At 40.5% G+C, this 22,930-nt stretch overlaps 1 protein-coding gene across 1 annotated transcript in view; it reads left to right on the plus strand.

Annotated features, from left to right (window-relative positions):
- Positions 1 to 22,930, plus strand: part of SLC1A3 (solute carrier family 1 member 3) — a 78,683-nt gene that overhangs the window by 45,386 nt on the left and 10,367 nt on the right. Inside the window, exons 4-6 of the mRNA XM_086677214.1 lie at positions 15,185 to 15,389; positions 18,241 to 18,283; positions 21,475 to 21,767. Coding sequence (XP_086533340.1) covers positions 15,185 to 15,389; positions 18,241 to 18,283; positions 21,475 to 21,767 — 541 coding nt within the window. The remainder of the gene's footprint in view (positions 1 to 15,184; positions 15,390 to 18,240; positions 18,284 to 21,474; positions 21,768 to 22,930) is intronic.

The raw sequence follows: 22,930 nt of genomic DNA on the forward strand, positions 1-22,930 counted from the left end.
TCCTCAGCTATGACTTAAGCCCCAGTTTTAGGCATTTAATTTTGGCTTTTTGATAACAGACTTGGTTTCCAAGGTTGTTTGCAGATCCCCTGTGGGATTACATTCTCTACAATCAAGTTTCCATAGCATTAAGATGTGTGTAAATTAGAGGCAATGCTACATGGTTTACTTAGCCTGGGACAGAGCCGGGCACATGGTAACTCCTCAATAATTAGCTAAATAATGTGTGGTTTACACGCTAAGCTGAAAATATCTGAGAACATTGGCATCATCTTTCAAATTGTGTTTACTCTCACCTTAAAGTGATAAAATGATTGTCTGCATTGCAGATTTATTCTTTGATTCATCAGTGACAATTTTTATTATACCTGCCATAATAATGACTAGCAGTTATTGATTATGAAAGACACAGCAGGCATTGAACACACATATTTGTTATCCCTTCTGCAAGGTCGTTACTACTATCTCCACTGTATGGACGAGGAAACTTCCCAAGGTTCCCCTGCTAGGAAGTAGCTGAACCTGTGTTCAAACTCAGATCCATTTGTCACAAAAGCCCCCTCTCTGTAGTGCCTTGTGGCCCCTATTGCAGGGTGGCCTCTACATTTGTACTGGATCAATTTATAATGCTAAAGTGTTTCTGTTGCCTTAATTTCACTGCTTACGATAAAGTCTTTTCTCTACATGAACTGAACATTTTCCACAATTTTCCCATTCTTGTGCATTTAATTCTTTGTCATATATGGTTGAACATTTGATTATTTGGTGAGAATATGACTTGTTTACTCAACAGAAGATCTCCTTGGGCTTAGGAACTACTGTTTATATATCTGCATCCCAGGACCCATTGCAGTGATGAGCTCCCGTTATAGTAGATGCTACATAAATAACTTCTTGATTTGTGGATGGAGTACAGTAGCTTATTCTCACCTACTGAATTTGCAGACTATGTCATTCATCATTCATTCACCAAATATCTATCGAGTCTCAACTCTGGTAGCCACAGGGCATATAGCAATAAATGTGGGCCATTGTGTATATATTTATAATTGAAAGATGATAACCTGGAAAATCACAAGCTGATATGTTATCATGGAAGAAGTAAAAGCAAAGATGAATTAAAGGCACTCAGATAATGAACCTTTCGATGGTCAGTAGAGCACATCCAGAGTTTTTTTCCCGATGAACTATCCAATAAACTTTCCTGAAGCTTAAAATAATTATTATATCTTTCTCATATGAACAACTCACGTTTGTATTAATTCTTGGTGTGTTTGTATCTCTCCCCAAATAATATTACATTCCCATTTAGTAGAGAAAGATATTTATCAGTGTATACCTTTCTAGATTGATACCACTGACCCTTTCAGGAAAAGAGAGTTATTTCCTAAAGCTACGAAGTCAGGCTTACTGGATTCCCAGAAAACAGTTTGTAATAGTTGCATGTTCTACAAGGAATATATTGTGAAATTACTCTCTTCCTATAATAACGTTTAGTGTGGAATTCCTGTCACAATTTGTTTGGGTTGTTCTCAAATTTTTTGAATCTCTAGTACTACTTTTGACAATAAAACAGGACCTAGTAAGACAGTGAAATCAGTTTGAAACTGGCTGAACATTTACACCTAAAGAGTGTTTAGGAGCCCATATCAAGCTGGAAAAACCTAGTGAAGTGCAGTGTTGTACTTTTTAAAAGCCCTCTCCTGTTCACATTTTTATCAACAACTTAAAGACCTAGAAGGCACCTACACTGGGTTTTCAGATGACATAAGCCCCAGAAGAATGGCTTCTACCACATATGCCTAAGATCATGATTCAAAATGACTTCAATTGGCTGCAGGGCTGGATGGAAACCAACAAAATGAAGTTGAGCAGGGGATAAATGTATATTTCTGCTTTCAGATTCAAAAGGCAATTGTGCAATTACAGGGTGGGGAGAGACTGAGCTTGGCACCAGTTCATGTGACTAAAAGCTTAATATGAACCAACAGTAGGATGTGGTGGCGAAAAAAGAATGAATATAGTCGTGTTTACTCAGTTATAATTATTAATAGTTCACTGTACTCTGCGCTGGTCACACTGCATCAGGAGTAATTTGTTAATTCTGAGCACATTCAGGAGTGACTTTGACAAAGCAAAGTAGCTATTAAGAGGGTGCTGAATCCATTCCAAGACACATTTATTGGGCTCCTGTTTTGGGCAGGCACTGTGCTAACCAATGTGGGGAATAAAGGTATGAAGAGACATTGCCAGTCTCTAGCCTCAAGGAGTTGAACATTTAAATGGAGAGCGTAGGGGTGCCTGGGTGGCTCAGTTGGTCCAACTCTTGATCTCAGTTCAGGTCTTGATCTCAGTGTCATGAGTTCAAGGCCCCATGCATGACTGTAAAACAAAATCGACTATGAAACTCAAGGCTCAGCTAAGGAACACTGAGAATTCTAAGTTGCCTGGAAGAATGGGGTAGGCCTGGGCAGGCAACAAAGCTGGGCCAAGAAGGTTTGGACCAGAGCATGAGGGCATTGACTGGTAAGCAGTGAGAGGGATTACAGGTTGGCAATCATCTGGAAATAATGGTACATGAGGATCCGTTGGAGAAATGATGAGTATTTAGTCTGGAGAAAAAAGCCCAATGTCCCTCTGATAAATGTGAACCAGACTTGCTCTGTATTCCTCCAGAAGGAAAATTTATCTCAAGAGAAAAGTGTTATAAGGAACCAGATTTTGCTTCTTCCTAACCACCATTTTTTAAAATTCAAACCTACCCAATAGAGAAGAGCTAGCCAAGGAGATGGTGAGCGCCATCATGGATAGACTCAGAGAAAGTTCCATAACTGATACTCTAAAGGGAATGGGCGGGGGGGGGGGGGGGGGTGCGGTGCAGCTTCACCAAGAGACATGAGAGTTCTAGGAATTTCCTAAGGCCTTTGCAGTGTGAAATTATCCATGGTTGAGTGTTCCTCCTTTCTCCTTTGATTTAAAATGTACATGGTATATCGACTTCTGAATAAAGCCTGCATGTTAGGACTCCCCAGTTCAATAAGATCTCAGACTAATTCTAGTGAAGGCTGCTCAGTGCTTGGACAGTAGCCATTCATCACCATTGCTTGACTTTTCAACATGTGCATGATCCTTTTTTGTTGTGATGTAGAGCATCCATTCAAATATGAATTTAACAGATTTTTGCCAGAGTTCCCCATTTAGGTGAATCAAATGCAAGTCAACAATTGATACAAATCCAGTGCAAAGACTTTATCTCACAAAGAATCTCCAGGGCTGTCAATGTAGGGATTAAACAGAGAGTTCTGGAGGCAAGGAAACTTGAGTTCACATGCCAGCAATGCCACTTTTACTAACTGTGTGATCCTGAGCAAGAGATTTAATCTCCCTGTGTCCTAATCTGTAAATGGGGTTGACCATTATTAATGACCATTATTAACCTTGCGTGTTTGGGAGGATTTAATGAGATAAAGCACTTAGCAGGTGCCTAGCAGGATGGGGTCTGATTTTACTGATGGAGTTCTCACATTTTATAGTCATGTTCCAAGGAACCCTTCAGAATTAAAAATATTTTTATAAAACAAAAACATATGCGTCATCATCATCGTGGCCAACTTATATGTGTCAGATATCTTTCTAAGGCATCGTACATCAAACTCATTTATTCCTTGGAATGACCCTGGGAAGTAAATACCATTATTATCCTTCATTTACTAAGACACTGAGAGGTTACATATCTTGACCAGTCACAAGTGATGGAGCCAGGATTCAAAGCAAACAAACTCCGGAGTTTATTACAACCATTTCCTTCTAATACGTACCAACAGATTTCCCCGTTTTCCTCCCAATTCCATTCCAAATCATTCTGCTGGATAATTTATGCATTTTACTTGTTCAGGGCTGTTTCACAAAAATATATTTTAAAATTTTACATCTACTAAAATGCATGAGGACCCTATCAATCATGTCTTTGGCCAGAGTATTGAGAAGGTCCTTCATAAAAGTTGAATAAATGCATGAATAAGTGAAATTTTTTTCATTGTAGAAGCAATGACTATAGCCACTTTTATTTTTTTTTTAAATTTTTTTTTTTTCAACGTTTATTTATTTTTGGGACAGAGAGAGACAGAGCATGAACGGGCGAGGGGCAGAGAGAGAGGGAGACACAGAATCGGAAACAGGCTCCAGGCTCTGAGCCATCAGCCCAGAGCCCGACGCGGGGCTCGAACTCACGGACCGCGAGATCGTGACCTGGCTGAAGTCGGACGCCTAACCGACTGCGCCACCCAGGCGCCCCTATAGCCACTTTTAAAAGAAGCAAGATGGGGCACATGGGTGGCTCAGTCAGTTAAGCATCCAACTCTTGACCTCAGTTCAGGTCTTGGTCTCTCAGGCATGATCACCATGGTCCTGGTGGTAAGATCAAGTTATCCTTACTATACCCTTACTATCCTTAGTATAACTTCACTGCCTTGCTACCTCTTTCCATTATTTGTGATGGGGCCATGGTAGCTATTTGAATCATTCATTTGAAATCATTCATTTGAATTCAGCTTTTTTTTTTTAAGTTTATTTATTTATTTTGAGAGGGAGGGAGGGAGAGAGGCAGTGGGAGAGAGAGAGAGAGAGAGAGAGGAAGAGAGAGAATCCCAAACAGTCTCCACACTGTCCAAGCAGAGCCCAACATGGGGCTTGAAATCACGAACCATGAGATCATGACCTGAGCCGAAATCAGGAGTTGGGTGCTTAACCAATTGAGCCACCCAGACTTCCCATATTCAGTTTTTCACTTTGCTTTCGCTTACCTTATTTATAAATATTTTATCTCATCCCCCTTTTTAACAATGTTGCCAGTTCACTCTCCCCTCTCTCTGTGTTTTTTGTTCGTTTGTTTTTGTTTTTGTGTTTTGTTTTTTGCCATCTAATGTTACCAGATTTTACTCAATGACCCATCCAGTAGTTGTTTTTTCCAAACACTGGCAACTGTATTGTTACCCACCCTATCCTCATTTTCCAAGTTAAAGAATAATTTTTACAATCCAATCCATGCAACATCAGTGCCAAATCAACCACACACCATCTCCACTCCCTGTCTCTGCACCCTCCTGGATATCCCTGAAGTCTATTCAGGATAAGTGGAGTTGGAAGGGGCTGCCCCTAATTTTCTTTGGAGAACATGTGGGAATTTCTAAATACCTCTTTAAAAAAATCAAAGTATGAAACTGAGAAACACACAGAAACTATGTACAAAGGTTGCAAAACTAAGGTAGAATATGCAGAAACAACTCCCTTTTGTAGAAGGGAAAAGCTACAAAAGTCTTGCACCACTGCTGGTGGAATATATCAGGAATAATTCAGTTCCATTGTCGCCCTTGGCCCTGGGGGCAAAAATGCAGCTTTTCCTGTTTCAAGGAGAGACTGTTCCCTTACTATACTTAAGGCAGATGTAAGGGAAGCCAACCCATTCTAGAGTTTGCCACAGTCTTTTTCACTGGGTGAAATGATACTGCTTTATTGTTTAGGTCAGGTAGCCGGGAGCATAATCTCCCCCTCCTTGGGTGCGACTATTCCTTTATAGATTAGATAAGAACAACTGATGAAGTTTTAAATGCTGAGAAAATTAATCAGAACTGAAAAGGGGTGTGTTGGCCACTGCCCAAGAAATATGCTGACTGAGATAAAGCACCTACTGAACTTTTTCTCCATCCCATGCTTCTCTGCTTGGTGGTCTCCCTTCTCGTCTTTCTCTCTTCTCTCCTTCTGTCATTCTCTCAACCCCTTGTCTCCATAATTTTCTCTTCCTTCTCTGTTCAACCCCAGTTCTGTCCCCAAAGACTTAACTGTCACATTCTTTTAACTGGCCAGAACATGGACTGAAACTTTTGAAAATTTATTCTTGTATATAGTATATAAGGTCCTACATCCTAGATTTAATTTCGAGAATAGCTAAAGTGAACACATTTTATTCTTATTTCTTTTTTTATATATAAGAAATGTATCTTTTTAGAATATGTTCATTTCAGTTTCAATAAACAAACTTAACCTCGGTCCATTTCCAAGTTCTCAGAGTGGTGATGATTCCAGAATCTTTTGATGGCAAGGAATGGGATGGATGTCGAGTTGCAACTGTGGGTATGGCTCCTTTGGCCCCAGGAATCTCTGCTGCTTCCCAACCTCATTTCAGCAGGTGGAGACACACTCCTGCCTCAACTGTTCTGGGAAGCTGGGCCAGGTCGAACTGGTTTTTAATGTCCATATGTTGCTTTCAATTTCCATGCGGCTTTCAATTCCTTTTCTTCTGTGAGGGACAGGCCTTCCGTGGGAAGAAAGGGAACCCCTTGAGCCTGACATGTTCTGCAGTCAGCTTGAGATGCCTTTTGATTAACTTTGAACGAGTCTGGCCCAGTTGTGGAATTTAGTCCCACTCAGCATTCTGCCAGCAGGGAAACATGCTGTCTTGACCATCATCTTCCGAAGAAAGTCGCATGGGACACAGGACATAAAGGTCTTTTCCACAGCCAGTAATTCAAAGTAAAGAGGCTGCTTTGGAAATTGCAAGCTACTCATCTAGTGATTGGTTGTAAATCATGATTCTTTTGGGGAAAAGGCAGAAGGGGCTGGAGCTCTGGCCCTCAAAGAACTTCCTGTCATTAAGCTGAAGTAATTTGCTGCTCTCCACACACTCTTTCTACTGTGAGGGAAGTCACCTACTTTCCCTGGTCACATAAGTGGTCCTGGTGGGTGCTGTTGATGGCTGACTGCATGTTGGCACATCTTTGTACATGATAGAGGTTTCTTTTCAAAGCCTAGCTTCACAGGTATAACCAGGAGTTGGTCTGATCAGCCCCTTGTCTCCATGGCCCAACCCACGCTTTTTCTTTTAGCTGCTATTTTCTGTGGTCCTGGGTTTCTAAATCTTGGCGAGAAGACAATCATTCCTTTGTGCTCGGCTGTTACAATGAGGTAACCAAAGAAAGGGTCTTGGTCTGAGGCTGTCAGCTGTTACTAATCACTACTCCCCAGCTCATCATGGGTCCTGCTCGCCTCTCCCTCTTGCTCTGCTTAGCACACATAAAGAAGATGAATTACTCCCTGGTTCCTCTTCAGAAAAGCATATTGTGCAGCACATTCCAATATCGTGAGCAAAGGATGGGCTAATGTGAAGGGTAAATGGGTATCCAAATCACCTCTCAGTGGGTCTTGTGCCGGCAGCTTGTGGGCCTGTGAGAAGTGAATCTCAGAGCTGGCTCTTCAGAGGTTTTCTTGAAACCTTGCTGAGAGAGAGAGGAAGTCCCCATGGCAGGTTCCCCGGCAGACCGTGTCACTGGAATGATCACAGGGCTGTGCTAGGCTGTAATGAGAGTCTGGTGGATGGTTAAGACTAGTGTAGAGAAGAGCGACCTTGACCACTCAGAGGACCTCACCAGCTGGTAATCCAGGAGAAGTATTTATTCCCAACCAGAGGTCAAGGAGGCCACTGGAAGGCCTTTGATATTGGAGGTAGCAGCAGTGAAAGCTGGGTCTCAATTTCCCCTCACTGCTTCCCCGTATGAAAGTTCATTTTCAGAGGATGGCTATAGCCAGAGGAAAGGGATGGCTGCTTAGTCCTAGAAGACTGGGGATAAAAGGTGATTTGTGTGACTTTTTCTTCCACTAAATAATATTGTCTGTTCCTTTGAGTTTACTCTTTACCCATCTTTCAGAATAGAACGTTTCCCTTTTGCCTTTCCACACTTCATTTTACTAGTAAACTGTAGAACTAGAAGAAAGACTTTCGTTGACAGTTTTAAGGGTCGAATTAAAAATCAATTTGCCTGACAAATTATATGCCATCACAAGCAATAAATTTGTAAAGAAGCTTCCTTGTCATTCTCATGCAATATAACCTCATAAAATGAAGTGGTATTATAGGTGAATGAAATATGAAGTTTTGTGATATTATGAACAGCTACATGGGAAGGAAACTTTGGCCAAGGTGGAACACCCCTGGGAAGATACTTGTGATTTACTTGACTGTGAATTTCACAAAATTGTTCTCAGCTGCTTATAGAGGTGGTTTGACTCTTCTTCACTAAGAATCACCGATGAAAGTAAATGCCTCTTTGCTCAAAGTTGCATGAAGCTAAATCTCTTCTCAAAAATGTCCCCTTCTTAACAACGTCTGCAGAATTTCTGTTCATTTCAACTGACCATATGTTAGAGATCAGCACCCTCGTCTCCTTCGTCTCCACTAGCAAGATGACATACATTTTTGGGTGCTGTGGGCAGCCCAAGGTCATAGGAAGTGAAGATGACAACGACGGAGTCCTGACTCCTTTTTTAAACGTCTACTATTAACTGAATGGGGGCATCTACCAATGTTTGGAAGCTACTTTTTTTTTTTTTTTTTACTAGAACCTACAAATAAAATACAAATCTATCCCAAATAGGAATATTTGGATATTCCTCTCTCTCTTCCGTTCCCTTTTCTATGTTTATGTTTTCACTTATTCACTCGTTGTTCTGTTAACATGTGGACAGATAGGACTTCAGCAGTTACTTATCTAGGCTCATCTGCAAGACTGCATCATGTTAGTAAAAGATGGAAAATTATATAGGAGTGGGAGAGGAAGGGAAAGAGGAAGTTTCATGTTAGTAAAAGATGGAAAATTATATAGGAGTGGGAGAGGAAGGGAAAGAGGAAGGGTGCTCCTGGTAGTGAATAGTAGAGGTGTGCCAGCCTTCCACCTTCCTGACCATCCCAGGGACACCTTGCTGTGAATGACCCCCCAGTTCTTGAAATGAAGCTCCCAGGTAACACTCAGCCACTCTTTCCCCACCAGATCTGTCTCTCCCTCTTCAAGATAGAATGAACCTCACTATTTTGGATTAGTTGGGGGAAGAGAAACTAAAATTGATGAATCAGAATTACAGAGTATTTTAAACAAAAAGCAACTTTAGTACTTGTAAGTCACAGTAACCTAACCTAAATGTTAAAAAAAAAAAATGTGTGTGGCCGCTACCCAGCATAACAACAATAACGGTGATAAGAATGATTATTCGAGTATTTATGGGATACCTTCCGGTGCAGGCACTGTTCTAGGCACTGAGGCTACATCAGTGAATAAAACAGATGGTTCTGCCTTCTTGGTACTAAAATTCTTGTAGAGAAAGACAAATAATGATCATAACTAGCATTTGTCAAGAAGCTGCTTTGTCTGGATTCTTTATATAAGTTTTCCCTAAGCTTGCAAATTTTACAAATATTATTAGCTTCTTGTCTAGATGAAAGAGACTTAGAGAGGGCAAATAATACTTAGGGAATAGATTGCTTATTACTTATAAGCTTAATTAATAATAGCAGCTAACATTTGTTGAGTCCTTACTATGTGCCAGGCACTATGCTAAGTGCTTTCAATATGGAAGTCCCTTTAATGCCAATGAAAACCCAGTAAGGGAGCTTTCGTTATTCCCATACTACAGTTGAGGAAACTGAGGCTTACAGAGGCTTACAGAGGTCATATGCTACCAGAGCCAGAAGTGAAATCCAGGTCTTCTCACGTGAAAGCCTAAACTCTTAATCACTGAGCTATAATTTTTTTTTTTTAAAAGAATATGTTTCCAAAATACCTGAGGTTGGCCTTAAGCAGTTTGAACTATTGTTTAGTTACTTACTGGTTGTGATTCAAAAACTGTGATACAATCATTACCAACCTTTTCTAAGCTTTTATTGGAAAAAAAAAAAAACAAAAACTTTTTAAAGATTCTTTGTCCCAGAACCTGTAGAATCATAGAACTTTACTTTTAACTTTTTACTTTTTAAAGATTCTTTAAAGATTCTTTTAAAGATTCTTTTGTCCCAGAACCTATAGAATCGTAGAACTTTACTTTTTTTTTCAACAAACTAGTCTGTAAAGGGGCCAGAAGGAAATACTTTAGGGAAGAAAAATTTAACATAGTTTTAGATTTAAAATGATTTACTTTATCCTTACTCCCCACCCCCGCCAACCTCCTCCCTGCCTTTCCTCTGAGCTTTTGGACCCTTTTGCTCACTCTCCTTTCAGAGGGTTCCAGCGTGCCCCTGCTCCAGCAGTGGGTGGCTGCTTTATGACACAAGAGATCATTTTTCAATCTATAAATATGAAGTATATTGTACTCTTAGAATTTAACTTTCTTATTAACAATTCATCACCTTTAGTCTAATGACTATGGTACATGCTGGAGCTCATCCTTGGTTTCCTTGTTGTAAGTGTGCCCATTTTGAAATTCTAGGAGGATGGAGAACAGGCGGCTTTCATTAGATGAGTATTTGAGAAGCCCACTGTGGAGAAGGAGTGCATCTAAAATGAAATAAAAACTGAAACAGACAATATTCCTGAATCAGCACTTACCATCCCCCAGCCTCTTCCGTTCTTTCTGGGCCTGATCCAGCAGCCCTGGAAGAACAATGAAACACCATGAGAATGAGTAGTAAGACAATTCATCACAGAAGTCTTCTTCCTTAAATTTCAGTTTTTAAAAGCAGAGACAGGAGTTATTGGGGGCAGTATAAAAAGACACATGAATGGATAAGACACAGATTTTTAGCAGATGGGAGAATAAAATCCATGCAAATAATAGAGCCTTGAGAATTGACATTATTTATATGTTATCCTTTATACTTGGCTTTATACATACTTCATTTATCCAAGAAGTCATACCAAACAATATACCAAAAGAAATCTAATTTACAACATAGACGTATAGAGTTCCACATACATATTTATGAAACACTCCCTCCCCCCTCCATCCCCCAAAACCATGAATTTGGTGCATGTTTGTTAACTGATTACCAAAAGACTGTCTTTATAAACAAAGAGGTAAATGCGTATTTACCTATTTGCATTAAGAAACTCTTTTCTTCCTTCCTCTCTGTTCAAAGTGACTGCTGCCTAAAATACTCAGGTATCTGAAGCAAAGTCTTAATCTTCTACATTCTGAAAAACATCTCATTTGATCTCTTTTATTTTTTTAAGTGTTCATTTATTTATTTTGAGAGACAGCTCAAGCAGGAGGAGGGGCAGAGAGAGAGGTGAGAGAGAATCCCAGGCAGGCCCTGAGCCATCAGTGCAGAGTGCAGTGCGGGGCTCAAACTCACGAACTGAACCGTGATATCACAACCAGAGCTGAAATCAAGAGTAGGACCCCCAACTGACTGAGCCACCCAGGAGCCCCTCGTTTGATCCCTTTTAGATGCTTACCTCATTGGTGAACATGTAATAGGCAGAAATGATCAATGGATTGCTATCTTGATGGCTGATTCTTGATGGGTTGATTTTTAGAAAGGAAAATAAGATTCACATACCCACAGCCAGCAAGTATCCATGACCCTTTACATTCCATTAGAACATGCTCTTGGCTGCTTTTCTAGGAATGGTGAGAAATGTGTACTAATTGATTAATTCTCTAGCTAGTCCTTCCGTGATCAGTGTCACCCACTTCCTCTTAAGGTAGGGAATGCCGAGTAACGTGCCAGAGTTTCTCCACAGTTACCTACCTCTACAGAATTTTCCTCCAGCCAGTTGGCTCATCTCAACATTGAACCCAGATGCAAGAGAGTCAGAGAAAGCTAGCATGGATAACAAGCAAACGAAATGTGGGTGACTCTTAGCTTGTCCATAAGAAGAGAGGTATAGTGGAAAGAGTGATCCCTTGGGAGTGTGGATTTGAATTCTGCCACTGCCGTTTACTAGCTATGCAACACTGGACAAGTTACTTAACTTCTCTGACCTCCTGTGTCTTTACCTTCGGAATGATATCAACGACATCTACAACATAGAGTTGACATGAAATTAGATGAATATCTGCCATTGATTGGGGGTGGGGTTTTGTGAGTAAGTTAGTGAACTAGCACCAAAGTTAATTCAAAATATATAAAGCATATAAACATAACAAACACGTCTTTATCATTAGAAGACCAGTCATGGTGCTTGTAGCAATTGTACGATATAGTATTTCTTGGGTTTCAAGAAGGTCTCAATTCTGATGGCAGAATTGCCATTCATAATAAAGATGTAAAGATGTCTTGAATGGGTCTGGTTTAGCTAAACCCAGCTCTAATGAAGAAAAAGAGAGCAGTTGAGATCATTATCTTTACTACTTGCTCAGGAATGTGTTTCTCAAATGTATGTTTAGACAAACACATAGTTGTTGTAACACAGTCCCATCAGTACCTACATACCCGAGTGACCTCCTGTCTCCCTTGCCGTGGTGCCTTTTACTTCCACATATTTTGAAGTGACAAGGTTCAGTTAAAACTTTCCCTTTCCAAACATGTAGGGCACTTCCTGCCAGAGTTTCCTTTTCTACAAAGTGATTTAGTACTTTACCCTTGCCCCCAGATGATCTGACATGTGTGTATAGTCTCTGATGTAGAGCTTTGTCTCAGATTTCAGGAGGCTGGGGAACAGAGATGGTCACAGAGTTTGGGTAAGGGAGAGAAAGAGTGACACTGCCCATATTGGGTTTTGTCTTCCAGAGCTCGTCCTCCATTTTCCTGGTTCCACCAGTATCCGGGCTATTCCCTGCATGTGGCACACTGTCCACATCCGTCCTGCTTTTGCCCTCCTGACGGTGTGTGGCCTAGTCCCCAGTCCCCTTTAGTTTTACAAGCCTGTCTCAGGGGAAGGGGAATGGTCAGGGCTGGTGGGTGGTGAGGAGGAGATGGAGGACCAGGGGCAGAGGTGGGAAGGCCAAGCCCCCTTTTGGGAAAGGACCTACCTGGAGAATCAGCTAATGAAGACACTCCCCTCACCCCAACACATACACAACCCTCTTTCCTTGGCTGAAATAATAGCAGCTGTTGCTTTATCCTCTTTCAAAGGAAAAGGGCCAATATACAGAGGAAGGTGAGCCCTCTCATTTGACTGTGGATTCTCCTTCTGGGCTCACTGCTAAAAAAAATGCCTTGGTGGTTGTCTATTTCAGAATTTAAAAGTATGGAGAAAATACTTTTATATTGGTTTTCATTTTTAAATTAAAAAAAAAATCCTATAACTCATTTCTTTGAGTTGATAGCCTTGTAGCTGTGGATTCCGGGATAACTTCAACCCCTACCCCATGGTGGGAGGGAGGGAGATTTAAGCCCCCTCCTTTGTTTGCCACTTTGGTTTCCAGTGCTCTGCCTTGACCACTTAGCGCTCTCTCTGAATAGCTATAGGTCGCGAATAGTGGGCAGGAACGTCAGAGAAGTGTTGGCGTGAGAACGGAACAGCACTACAGAATAGAAAGCAAGAGGGAAAGAAAGCATCTCAGAGGAAGAAAATACTGCTGCCTGGTACCCCCTAGCAGAGATATCCGGCCTATTGTGCCCACACCACTTGCTGCAGAAGAATTTCAGGCTTCAGTGGTGACAAGCTCAGGCTATAATGGGCAAGAGAGCAGGCCCCTTCTGAGAGAAATTATTTCAGGCACAGGAAGCCAAAATATTTGAGATGTGATTCAGACCTGAGGATGAAAATGGTGGGATGGGACACTTTGAGAACAGATTGGCCCATTTTGAAGGTTGGTGAAAGTGTTGAAGTGGCATCATCTCAATAAATGGATACTCAGCCCTGGGTTTCTTGAAATGCATGGGGAGGAGAAGTTAAATTCATGCATTAAAGCCAAAGTTGGCCTTGTTGTTTGTGGGAGCTGCAAGTGGTTTTCTCAGAGGCAGAAAGTACAGGAAGATTATTTACATAAAAGCAAAGTTCAAGTTCCCACTCCATTTTATTTGTTGTTAACTAAGACCTGAGACAGTCACTTAAGTGTTTTTAAATCTGTGTTACAGGTTGTTGTTAAAAATAAGAATGTATCATAAGCATGATAATAAGTGTTTATTATGAACGACAGGGTTCAAATACAAATGAAATTATAAATTGAAAGCTCTGGCCTCAATCCCCACATCAGCTCATTACCATTCTATCATGTTTTTTTGGGCAAACCCAGCCAGTTATCTGGCAACTGTGGATACTATTTTTTCCAATACTTTACCTTACTCTAAATATGTTGGTATGAACAGGGTCACTACCTAAAGATTGAACCACTATTAGAATCTGATACTGATCATTGGGATACAGTATAACCTTTTAGTACAATTTATAAAAACACAATTTTAAATAGTAAAGAAAATAGGCCCAATTCATTATAATTGGATTGTACTATAATTGGATTTTAGAGTTTTAGTGTGATTCAGGAGGGGAAAGAAAGAAGAAAAGTGGGGAAATAACTAGTGAAACAGAAGAGCTCATATTATTATAATCTAATCTTCTGAGGGGTTTGTATCATTTCCATTTTTTTCCATCCAAGAGGCATTAAGATGTGTTCCATTTGCTAGAGTAGTAAGGGAAATCTTGAAAGTCACGCCTCCTTTTTTACCTAGGATAACACCTCGCCTGAGGTAGACTTTGAAGAATGTCCTGAAAACAAGGGGGTGAAGATGTTTAACATGAGATGAGGTACTCCATGCCCAGGGGATGAGGTGGAAACATGAGAAGAACCCTACCAAAATAAAAAAAAAAATTTTTTTTTTATAATTTTGATGAGATGAAATGAAATGAAACCACAGAGAAACTGTTTGAGAACTTTGGCTTTATAACATAATGTCTAATTTAAATGCAAGTTGAAGCTAAGTTAGTAGGTGATCATAATAATGGCTTCAATTTTGCATAAAGACATCAAAAAAGAGCTCCCAAGTACTTATATAAAATAATAATTCTTGGAAGAATATTTAGTGCCAGTTAATCCTTGCGAGACACCACAGTGAGTTGAAATATGCTCAAGTTATCCTGCCAGAAAATTGTTCTAAGTAACTCTTCATCTACAGATACACACACGCTACTCGCTATGTACACTCATAGCCTCCCCATCCAGTAATAACGTAGGAGACAATTTAATGTCCCTTTCATATTATTAGAGAGCCATGTGAAATCAACTCTTGAGGCAAGAAAAGGGTGATCAGGTGTTTACTGACACAGCTGATGACTAGCTATTCTATGGCGCTTTTTTTTTCACCTTTTATGATGCTTTGACTAAAAATGATGCCAAGTTCTCATAACTTATGTAAAATTCCATTGCCGGGTGGAATGAGGGCAGGGGGGTGTAGAAGGAAATACTGTTTCCGTTACCCTCCACTGGAGAATTCCTTGGACTGACTTCCTGAAAATCTCCTTCTGTTTGCCTTCACCAGGAATGGCGGCCCTAGATAGTAAGGCGTCAGGGAAGATGGGAATGCGAGCAGTAGTCTATTACATGACTACGACCATCATTGCCGTGGTGATTGGCATAATCATTGTCATCATCATCCACCCCGGGAAGGGCACAAAGGAAAATATGCACAGAGAAGGCAAAATTGTACAAGTGACAGCTGCGGACGCCTTCCTGGACCTGATCAGGTACGTCCTTGCAAGCCCATCCTTTGGGTATGTTTTGACCACCCAACCCCTCATTTGGGGGAGCTAATCAAACCACAAAACAGGTGTCTAACTGAACCAGCCTTGCTGGGCTTTGCAATGAAGGTCACATCTTTACTTCTTTCTAATAGAAATTAAAGTAAATTTCTATTTTCTGATCTAATGGGAAAGAGGTGAGAAGAACAGAGAGAGGATATAGATTTTGAGTGCCCTGTTTTGAGGATTCACTGATCACTGATCACTCTGTTGTCTGATCCCTCGGTTCTCCTTTCAGCTGTGCCGCTTACCTTGGAATATTAATAAGCCTTACCCTACTTTTTTCCAGTTTTGCTGTTTAAGGTTAGCTTGTGTTCAAGTATAGCCTGTGGATTGGACTCTTCTAATTTAGAATTTGTCATCTGTATAATCATCCATTATACACAACAATTTCTGTCCAGAAGGGACTTTAAAGATCATCTGGTCATACTTGTTCTAAGGTTTTCCTTTTATACCATTTATGAAGAAAGGATTTGGCAGAGCAGCAAGAAAAGATTAAAGGGTGGCTTCTTTGGCATTGTTTTGTATATAAACCATACACCGATTGCAAATGAGTCTTATCTGATTCTTGAAAGGGACTTGATGGCAGAGTCATCTCACACAGAACTGTGAAGTAAACCAAGGTTTGATCCTGACACCTTCCTGTTTGTTCTCTCTACACACCTTCGCTTGCATCAGTCAGATCCTGGCTGGAAGCATATTGCATATTCAAAAGGATCCCTGAGAGGGCTTTGCAAAGGTACAGACAGGGTTAAGGGAGCCTACAAGGGGTGGTAAGGCACCAGGGGACTGAAGGCAACAGGAAGGTGTTTTGTTGCCACCCCAGCTCTGAGGGGCAAAGGGAGGAATTCAGGAAGAGCTGTGGTCTTGGGAAAAGGCCCTGTGACAAGAATAATAGCTCTAATTTAGAGGGAGAGCACTGCTGCCCAACCTGTCAAAGAGAGAGCTGAAGAATGTGCATATCCACTTCCATGTCCCACTACCCTGTCATCTGTCGGCACATCCCACTGTACAAACCCAAAAGGAAGCCGGAAGGCAAGAGAGCCCACATGCTACAACCCAAGGGGCCAGACTCCCAGAGTACAGAGCAGGATGGAGAGTGGGTCTAGAAAGACAAATGGAAGATACCCCAGCACAGGCCTCTATATTTCCCACCTGGTTGGCATTCCTCCACCATGTAGCCTTCCCAACCTATCCTCCCCAAACCTGGCCCTTTCCTCCCTACTATACAACTTTCTTACAAAGTGACTGGTTTACCAATCCTAGATGCCTACCCCAAAGGGTCGCCCGTTGATCATCTGAAAGAAAGTCTTCCTAGGGACTTGATTTCACATGCCATCTCAAGGGATGGCTCTGTGGCAGGTAGATTTAGCAGAGATTTGAGCAACAAAGGCTCTCTTCAGCAGCACTTCTGAATTTCTACCATGAATGACTTTGTACCATCTGTTTGTAAGAACAACCCAGCCCCATAGATCCTCTTCTTAAAAGCCCTTTCTAGGAGTTAATCACAATTATCTGAAGGTAAGAAGCCATCCTATATAACATTATTTTATACAAAGTTGTTACCTGATAGCTATGATTTTATTTAGTTCAGAAAATTAATTAAGGCTTTTCACCATTTTTTCATGAACTTTACCATTAGGTAGGTTAGGAGTATTTTATTATATTCTCTTTCTGTATAATTTCTACTCCTTGTTTAAAGAATTGGGATCTTGTCATCTCAATTCTGGTTGATCCATCTGAATGCTGTGTGTTTTTGCCTCTCCTTGCCCGCCCCACTGGTAGGCAGGTGTATGACTAACCTATCCCCACCCAGTCACTTGGCTTGAGCACTTTTCCTGAAATCTCCCAAACCCACATTTCTATCAAGATTTATAAAAACAGACTCACAGAGCATAGATAGGAAGGAAAAGCAAATAGGATGGTCTAGGCAGTAAGAAGAAAGGGACTAGAGTTTTTAACCTTAAAATATGACTTTGATAGCACACAACTGCTGGGATCTCGGGCTCTGCAACTGCCTGGGCCATGTCTCCTCCCACAGTCTTCAACCTTGGAGTCCGAATGATAGTTTAATCCAGTCTCCTCTTCAACAGATAAATCAACTAAAACCTGAATAGGTGCAGTGACTTGGCCAAGGTCACACAGCTGGTTAGAGACTCTCCGGCTAGATTGTTGTCCCTTGAACTCTACCATGAACTCAAACACTGCTCTGAGAAAGTGACAAACTTTGCTACATGTACCACAAGTTTAAGTTTTGTGGGCCGTCTCCCTGTTGGTTACCAAGGAGTCTCAGAAGCTCCAGTAATTCAGAGTAAATATCCCATCCCCCAGAGGGCCTTTGGGAGGACTCTGTAGAGAACAAAATTCAGCAGTCTGACCATGGCATATGATTCAGAACATTCAGTCCCTGGACACATGGCACAAAACCAAAATGGCCACTATTCAATAATACCTCAGTTTACCAGAACATGTGTAGCCAAAGCTGTTTCCATTCTCACTTTGGTTCTTCCTGGGAGCGGGATTTGAAGATACAATGATGAAGTGAAAAATCCCATTGTCTGACAAAAGGACAGAGGAGTTGAATTTGAGATTTCCCTGGAAAATATGAACTACATGGGCCCCACTTAGGGATAACCATATGTCCCATTACAAGACATAAAATCCACCAACACCTTTCTTTTTTTCCCATATGCTACTTAGTTCAATACAATCTTTACCTTAGACACAATGAAAAAGTGTTTAAGAAACAAACTTATTATTTGAGAACTTTTTCAAGTGACCATTATTTTCTTTGCAGGAATATGTTCCCTCCAAATCTGGTGGAAGCCTGCTTTAAACAGGTAAACACTCTATAGCCACTAATTCGCTTTTGAAATTCCTCTTTGGCATACCAAACAGAGTGGGACCTCCTTATCCATTTTGTTTTATTTTTTTTCCATTTCTCTGCAGTAAGAAACACTCTTTTGCCAACCAGACGGAAAGCACTAGGGTTTTCTGGGGGATTTGTAGGGTGTGGGGAGGTCTTACCCTGTACTAAAGGCTTATTAGTTACCAGGTACTAAATGTGTCGCATACGAATAGCTCATCCAGTCTCTGTTAATTGTTAAAAAGGCCAATCAGGAGACTCCCTCCCTCTTCTTGTCCCCACATTCCACACACAAAAGCCCACCAAGCAAACAAATTCTAGTAGAAGATACATTTACAATTTGCTTTAAACATTAGAGAGATTATTCAAGTTTCTGGGTTTAATGTAAAAAGTGAATGGGTTGTTTTTTTTAAAGTCTCCTAAGAGCCTTATGGATTCTATGTGCCAAGCACTAATGTTATATTCAGTCCTCACATGAATATGATGGGTATCATTGTCTTCATTTCATTGATGAGGAAACTCGTCTATGATAATTCAGGATTGTCTAATAGGCACAAGATCTTACAAGTAATAAATGGTAGATCCAGAATCCAAACCTACTGTGCTGACTCCAAATTCTATCCTCTTTCTGCTCCTACATTCTGCTTCCTGGAAAGGTTTGAGACACCTCCCTGGAGGCTATAGTGAGGTCCAGTTCCTTTTCCTTTTTGCCCATATCCAAACAGTTCTTGGCTGTCTGTGTTGTGGATACAAATATACTTTGCTGCTAGGGATTAAAGTTCATTCTAACTTCACCTGAATAAAAAAAGCTTTGTGGCCCAAAACATTAAAAGGAAAACACTTAGACATTCTGGGTTAAATAATAGTTCCAAAACATTTCTCCAGATGGTGTTACTTGACCCTAGTTGTAATTCCCTAACCCTATCTGTAAAACAAACAAAATAAAACCCCAGCCTTGTGGAGGACTAAATTTTACACATACAAGTCACCCTTTGTCCCCCCACTTTTTAAAATTTTTGTTGACTATTTTTAATAGGTAATGTGTGCACACGCTGCAGGATTCAAACAGAATCCCTTCTTTAAAAAAAAGTTTAAGAAGCCCAAATTGAACCTTCTTTATTCAAAACCAACAATAACCATAAATAATAAACCCCTTTCAATCCAACAAGCCAACCCCAGCACCATGGGGCTGACTATTCCAGTTAGTCAGCTGGCACTGGACAACATCAAAAATGCTGATTTCTAGCAGCACCAGGAAAAGTGCAGACTTAAGCAGATTTATTGTATTTGGTTTGGGATTGCATTTACAGGATTTTGAAAGGGAAGCAAAAGTATCTTCCCAGATCTATTTGTCTTAGGCCAGAATGCAAACGAGGTTGCTATTTCTGTAGGCTACAAACTGTGTCTAAGGGGAAAGAGTTGGAGGCTTAGGAAAGGCTAACCAGGATTGGAAATCTACCCTAGACAATCCATAAAATGCATAAGCATCCTGATGAAATAGAGATTTGAGAGTTGATGGGAATAGGACACCAAAAAGGGCCAGTTTCTTTGTTACTTAGAATTACAAGCAGTATCACTGGTTGTTCAGAGATGTGTCCACAGTATTGACAGCTGACCGTCCTTGTTTGAGAATAGTGATTTCCTATTGGACAAAAAAGTCTCCCATTCACTCTTGGTAGAGAAATGGCCCAGCACTTCATGTACAGCTGTGAGAACCAGTCAACATCCTTACATTATTACTCTCCCTGATCCTTGACTACCATCAACACAAAGGCCAGGAATTCTGCTCTCATTAAAATCATAGATGGATGGGCTTAATTGTTTTACATGGTCACAATCATATGCTCACATCTTCTGTCTGGGGCATCTATGCAGAAGCTATTAGGAAAACACCATATCTTGAAATACGAAGAGAAATTCCTTTATTGACCTGAGAGTTAGGTTGTCATCCTCAGCTATTAATGAAACATCTATTCTTAAGAATAATATTATCAGAAGTGCCTAGAAGACCTTTGTTGGGGAATTTTTAAATTGTTTTAAATTTTGTTAAGTTTTTAAGTTAATTCCAGTTTAGTTAACATACAGTGTTTATTAGTTTCAGGTATACAATATAGTGATTCAACAATTCTATACATTATTCAATGCTCATCATGATAAATTCTCTCTTTAATTCCCATCACCTATTTAATCCATCCTCCCACCTACCTCCCCTCTGGTAACCACCAGTTTGTTCTCCATAGTTAAGAGTCTGTCTCTTGGTTTCTCTCTCTCTCTCTCTTTTCCCTTTGTTCATTTATTTTGTTTCTTAAATTCCACATATGAATAAAATCATATGGTATTTGCCTTTCTCTGACTGACTTATGTCACCTAGCATTATACCCTCTAGCTCCATCCATGTTGTTGCAAATAGCAAGATTTCATTCTTTTTATGGTTGAGTAATATTCCATTGTATATATGTACCCCACATCTTCTTTATCCATTCATCAGTAAACAGTCACATGGGCTGCTTTTATAATTTGGCTATTGTAAATAATGCTGCTATAAACATTGGGGTGCATATGGGATTTAAAAATTTTACTATTCAATGAAATCCCCAGCTAAGTCTAGTCCCTAAAGGGTTTTGTTATTAAGCACCATTAACCAATAGTAGTGTAGTACTTTAAAATTTACAAGATATTCTCATATATTCTGCTCAATTTGATCATCACAACAACCCTGTGAGGTAGAACCACCACAGTTCTTTCTGTTTCACAGCTGCAGAACATGAGCTGAAGGATGTTCAGTGATTTGTCCATGATCCCATAGCATGATCCTATAGACAGTAAAGGGACTATTGTGAATGTTTGGATTTATAGTTCTTAAAAGCCCATTATAGTCATTTTATTAGGGTTTCAAAAAAAAAAAAACCCTACTTCAACGTCTTCAGCCAGATACCTCTTTCCTGTTAAGATATGCTTTATATTTGAGTGCGTGTGTGTCTGTCTGTGCTGAGGAACTGGTAGGGGTTCGTCACAGATTAGATGGATAGATGATAGATACCTTCTATAACACTATTCTCTGAGTGCAAGGTATTGTATATGATTATAGAAAATTTGGACAACAGAAAAGTTAAAAACAGAAAACAAAAATCACCTTTAATCCCTGTTGTGCCTTTTCTTTTAAAGTTTAAAACCAACTATGAGAAGAGAAGCTTTAAAGTGCCCATCCAGTCCAATGAAACACTCGTGAGCGCCGTGATAAACAATGTGTCGGAGGCCATGGAGACTCTTACAAGGATCACAGAGGAGCTGGTCCCAGTTCCAGGGTCTGTGAATGGGGTCAATGCCCTTGGACTAGTTGTCTTCTCCATGTGCTTTGGATTTGTGATTGGAAACATGAAAGAGCAGGGGCAAGCCCTGAGAGAGTTCTTTGATTCTCTTAACGAAGCCATCATGAGATTGGTAGCAGTGATAATGTGGTACGTATTTCCATTGGCTACATATGCTGTATCCAGATGCTTATTACCATCAACATGTGTTCTGTACTGAGGAAGATGCCACCAGGCAGGATAGCCAATTGCAACAATTCCACGTGGGTAAACACAAGAAAATCAATGATTTTCTGGGCCTGTAGTGGCCTTGAACCTGTCTGCAAGCCTCTCTTAATAATTTGCTTCCTTGTTTTTGAAAGGTGTCTACTTCTTCACTCCGGTGCTGATGGGATCCCATTCCTCATTCCTTCATTTTATATCTATTTAGTCTATATCTATTCAATATATGTTCATTAAGTGTCTACTATATGCCAAGCATATAATGCCAGGTACTCTGGACATAGCAATGAAGAAAACAGACGAGGATGTCCTAGAGCTTGTATTCTTTTAAGGGACATAGAAAATAAACACACAAATCCACCATGTGCTTTAGTAACAAATACTGTGAAAAAATAAATAAAACAGCAGATTTTCTTTTGTGTGATCTGATATGATAAAAGGCAACTGGGGAAGAAGCATAAAATTTGCCTTGGATGGTTTGAATGGTTCACAAAGGCCTCTGAGGAGGTGAGTTTGTTGCTAAGATCTGACTGACTAGGAGAAGCTAGCCATTCAAAGTGCCAGGGGAAGAGCATTCTCAGTGGAGGGAAAAGCAAACATAGAGGCCCCTTGACCTTCAGAAAAAGTGAGATTGCCTCTCCTCCGTTTCAGCCCTAAGAAAGAGACATCAAATGGCAATTTGGTGGACCGCCTGAAGGACTCATGGGAAGCATTATAGAATGCCAATCCACAGTTTATAACAAAACTTCCTTCAAATAAAGTTGAGAGTAGGGTACAAATGAAAACACTAAATCTGCAAAGGAACATTGACCTTGGAGAGTAAATTCTCGCCAGCTGGGAGAGAACCGTTTGATTGGTTTAGGCCTCATGTAGGGGTTACTTTCCCTTTGGCCTTTATTTTTAATCCATACTCCTTCTTGGCACTGGAGGGACGGAGGCATCCATTTCTAAGAAAAGCCCTCGCCAACATGATTAAAAATATCCTTTGTCTTTATTGCCTCCAAAGCCCAGAGAAATCCATTTTTCAGGAGCTTGTACGAGGTGGATGTGAACTTGGGCACGAAGACTGATCAGAATGTGGTCTCCACAGG

Source organism: Puma concolor, chromosome A1 (assembly GCF_028749965.1).
Source record: "Puma concolor isolate L17-30 chromosome A1, mPumCon1.1.hap2, whole genome shotgun sequence".
Lineage (NCBI taxonomy): Eukaryota > Metazoa > Chordata > Mammalia > Carnivora > Felidae > Puma > Puma concolor.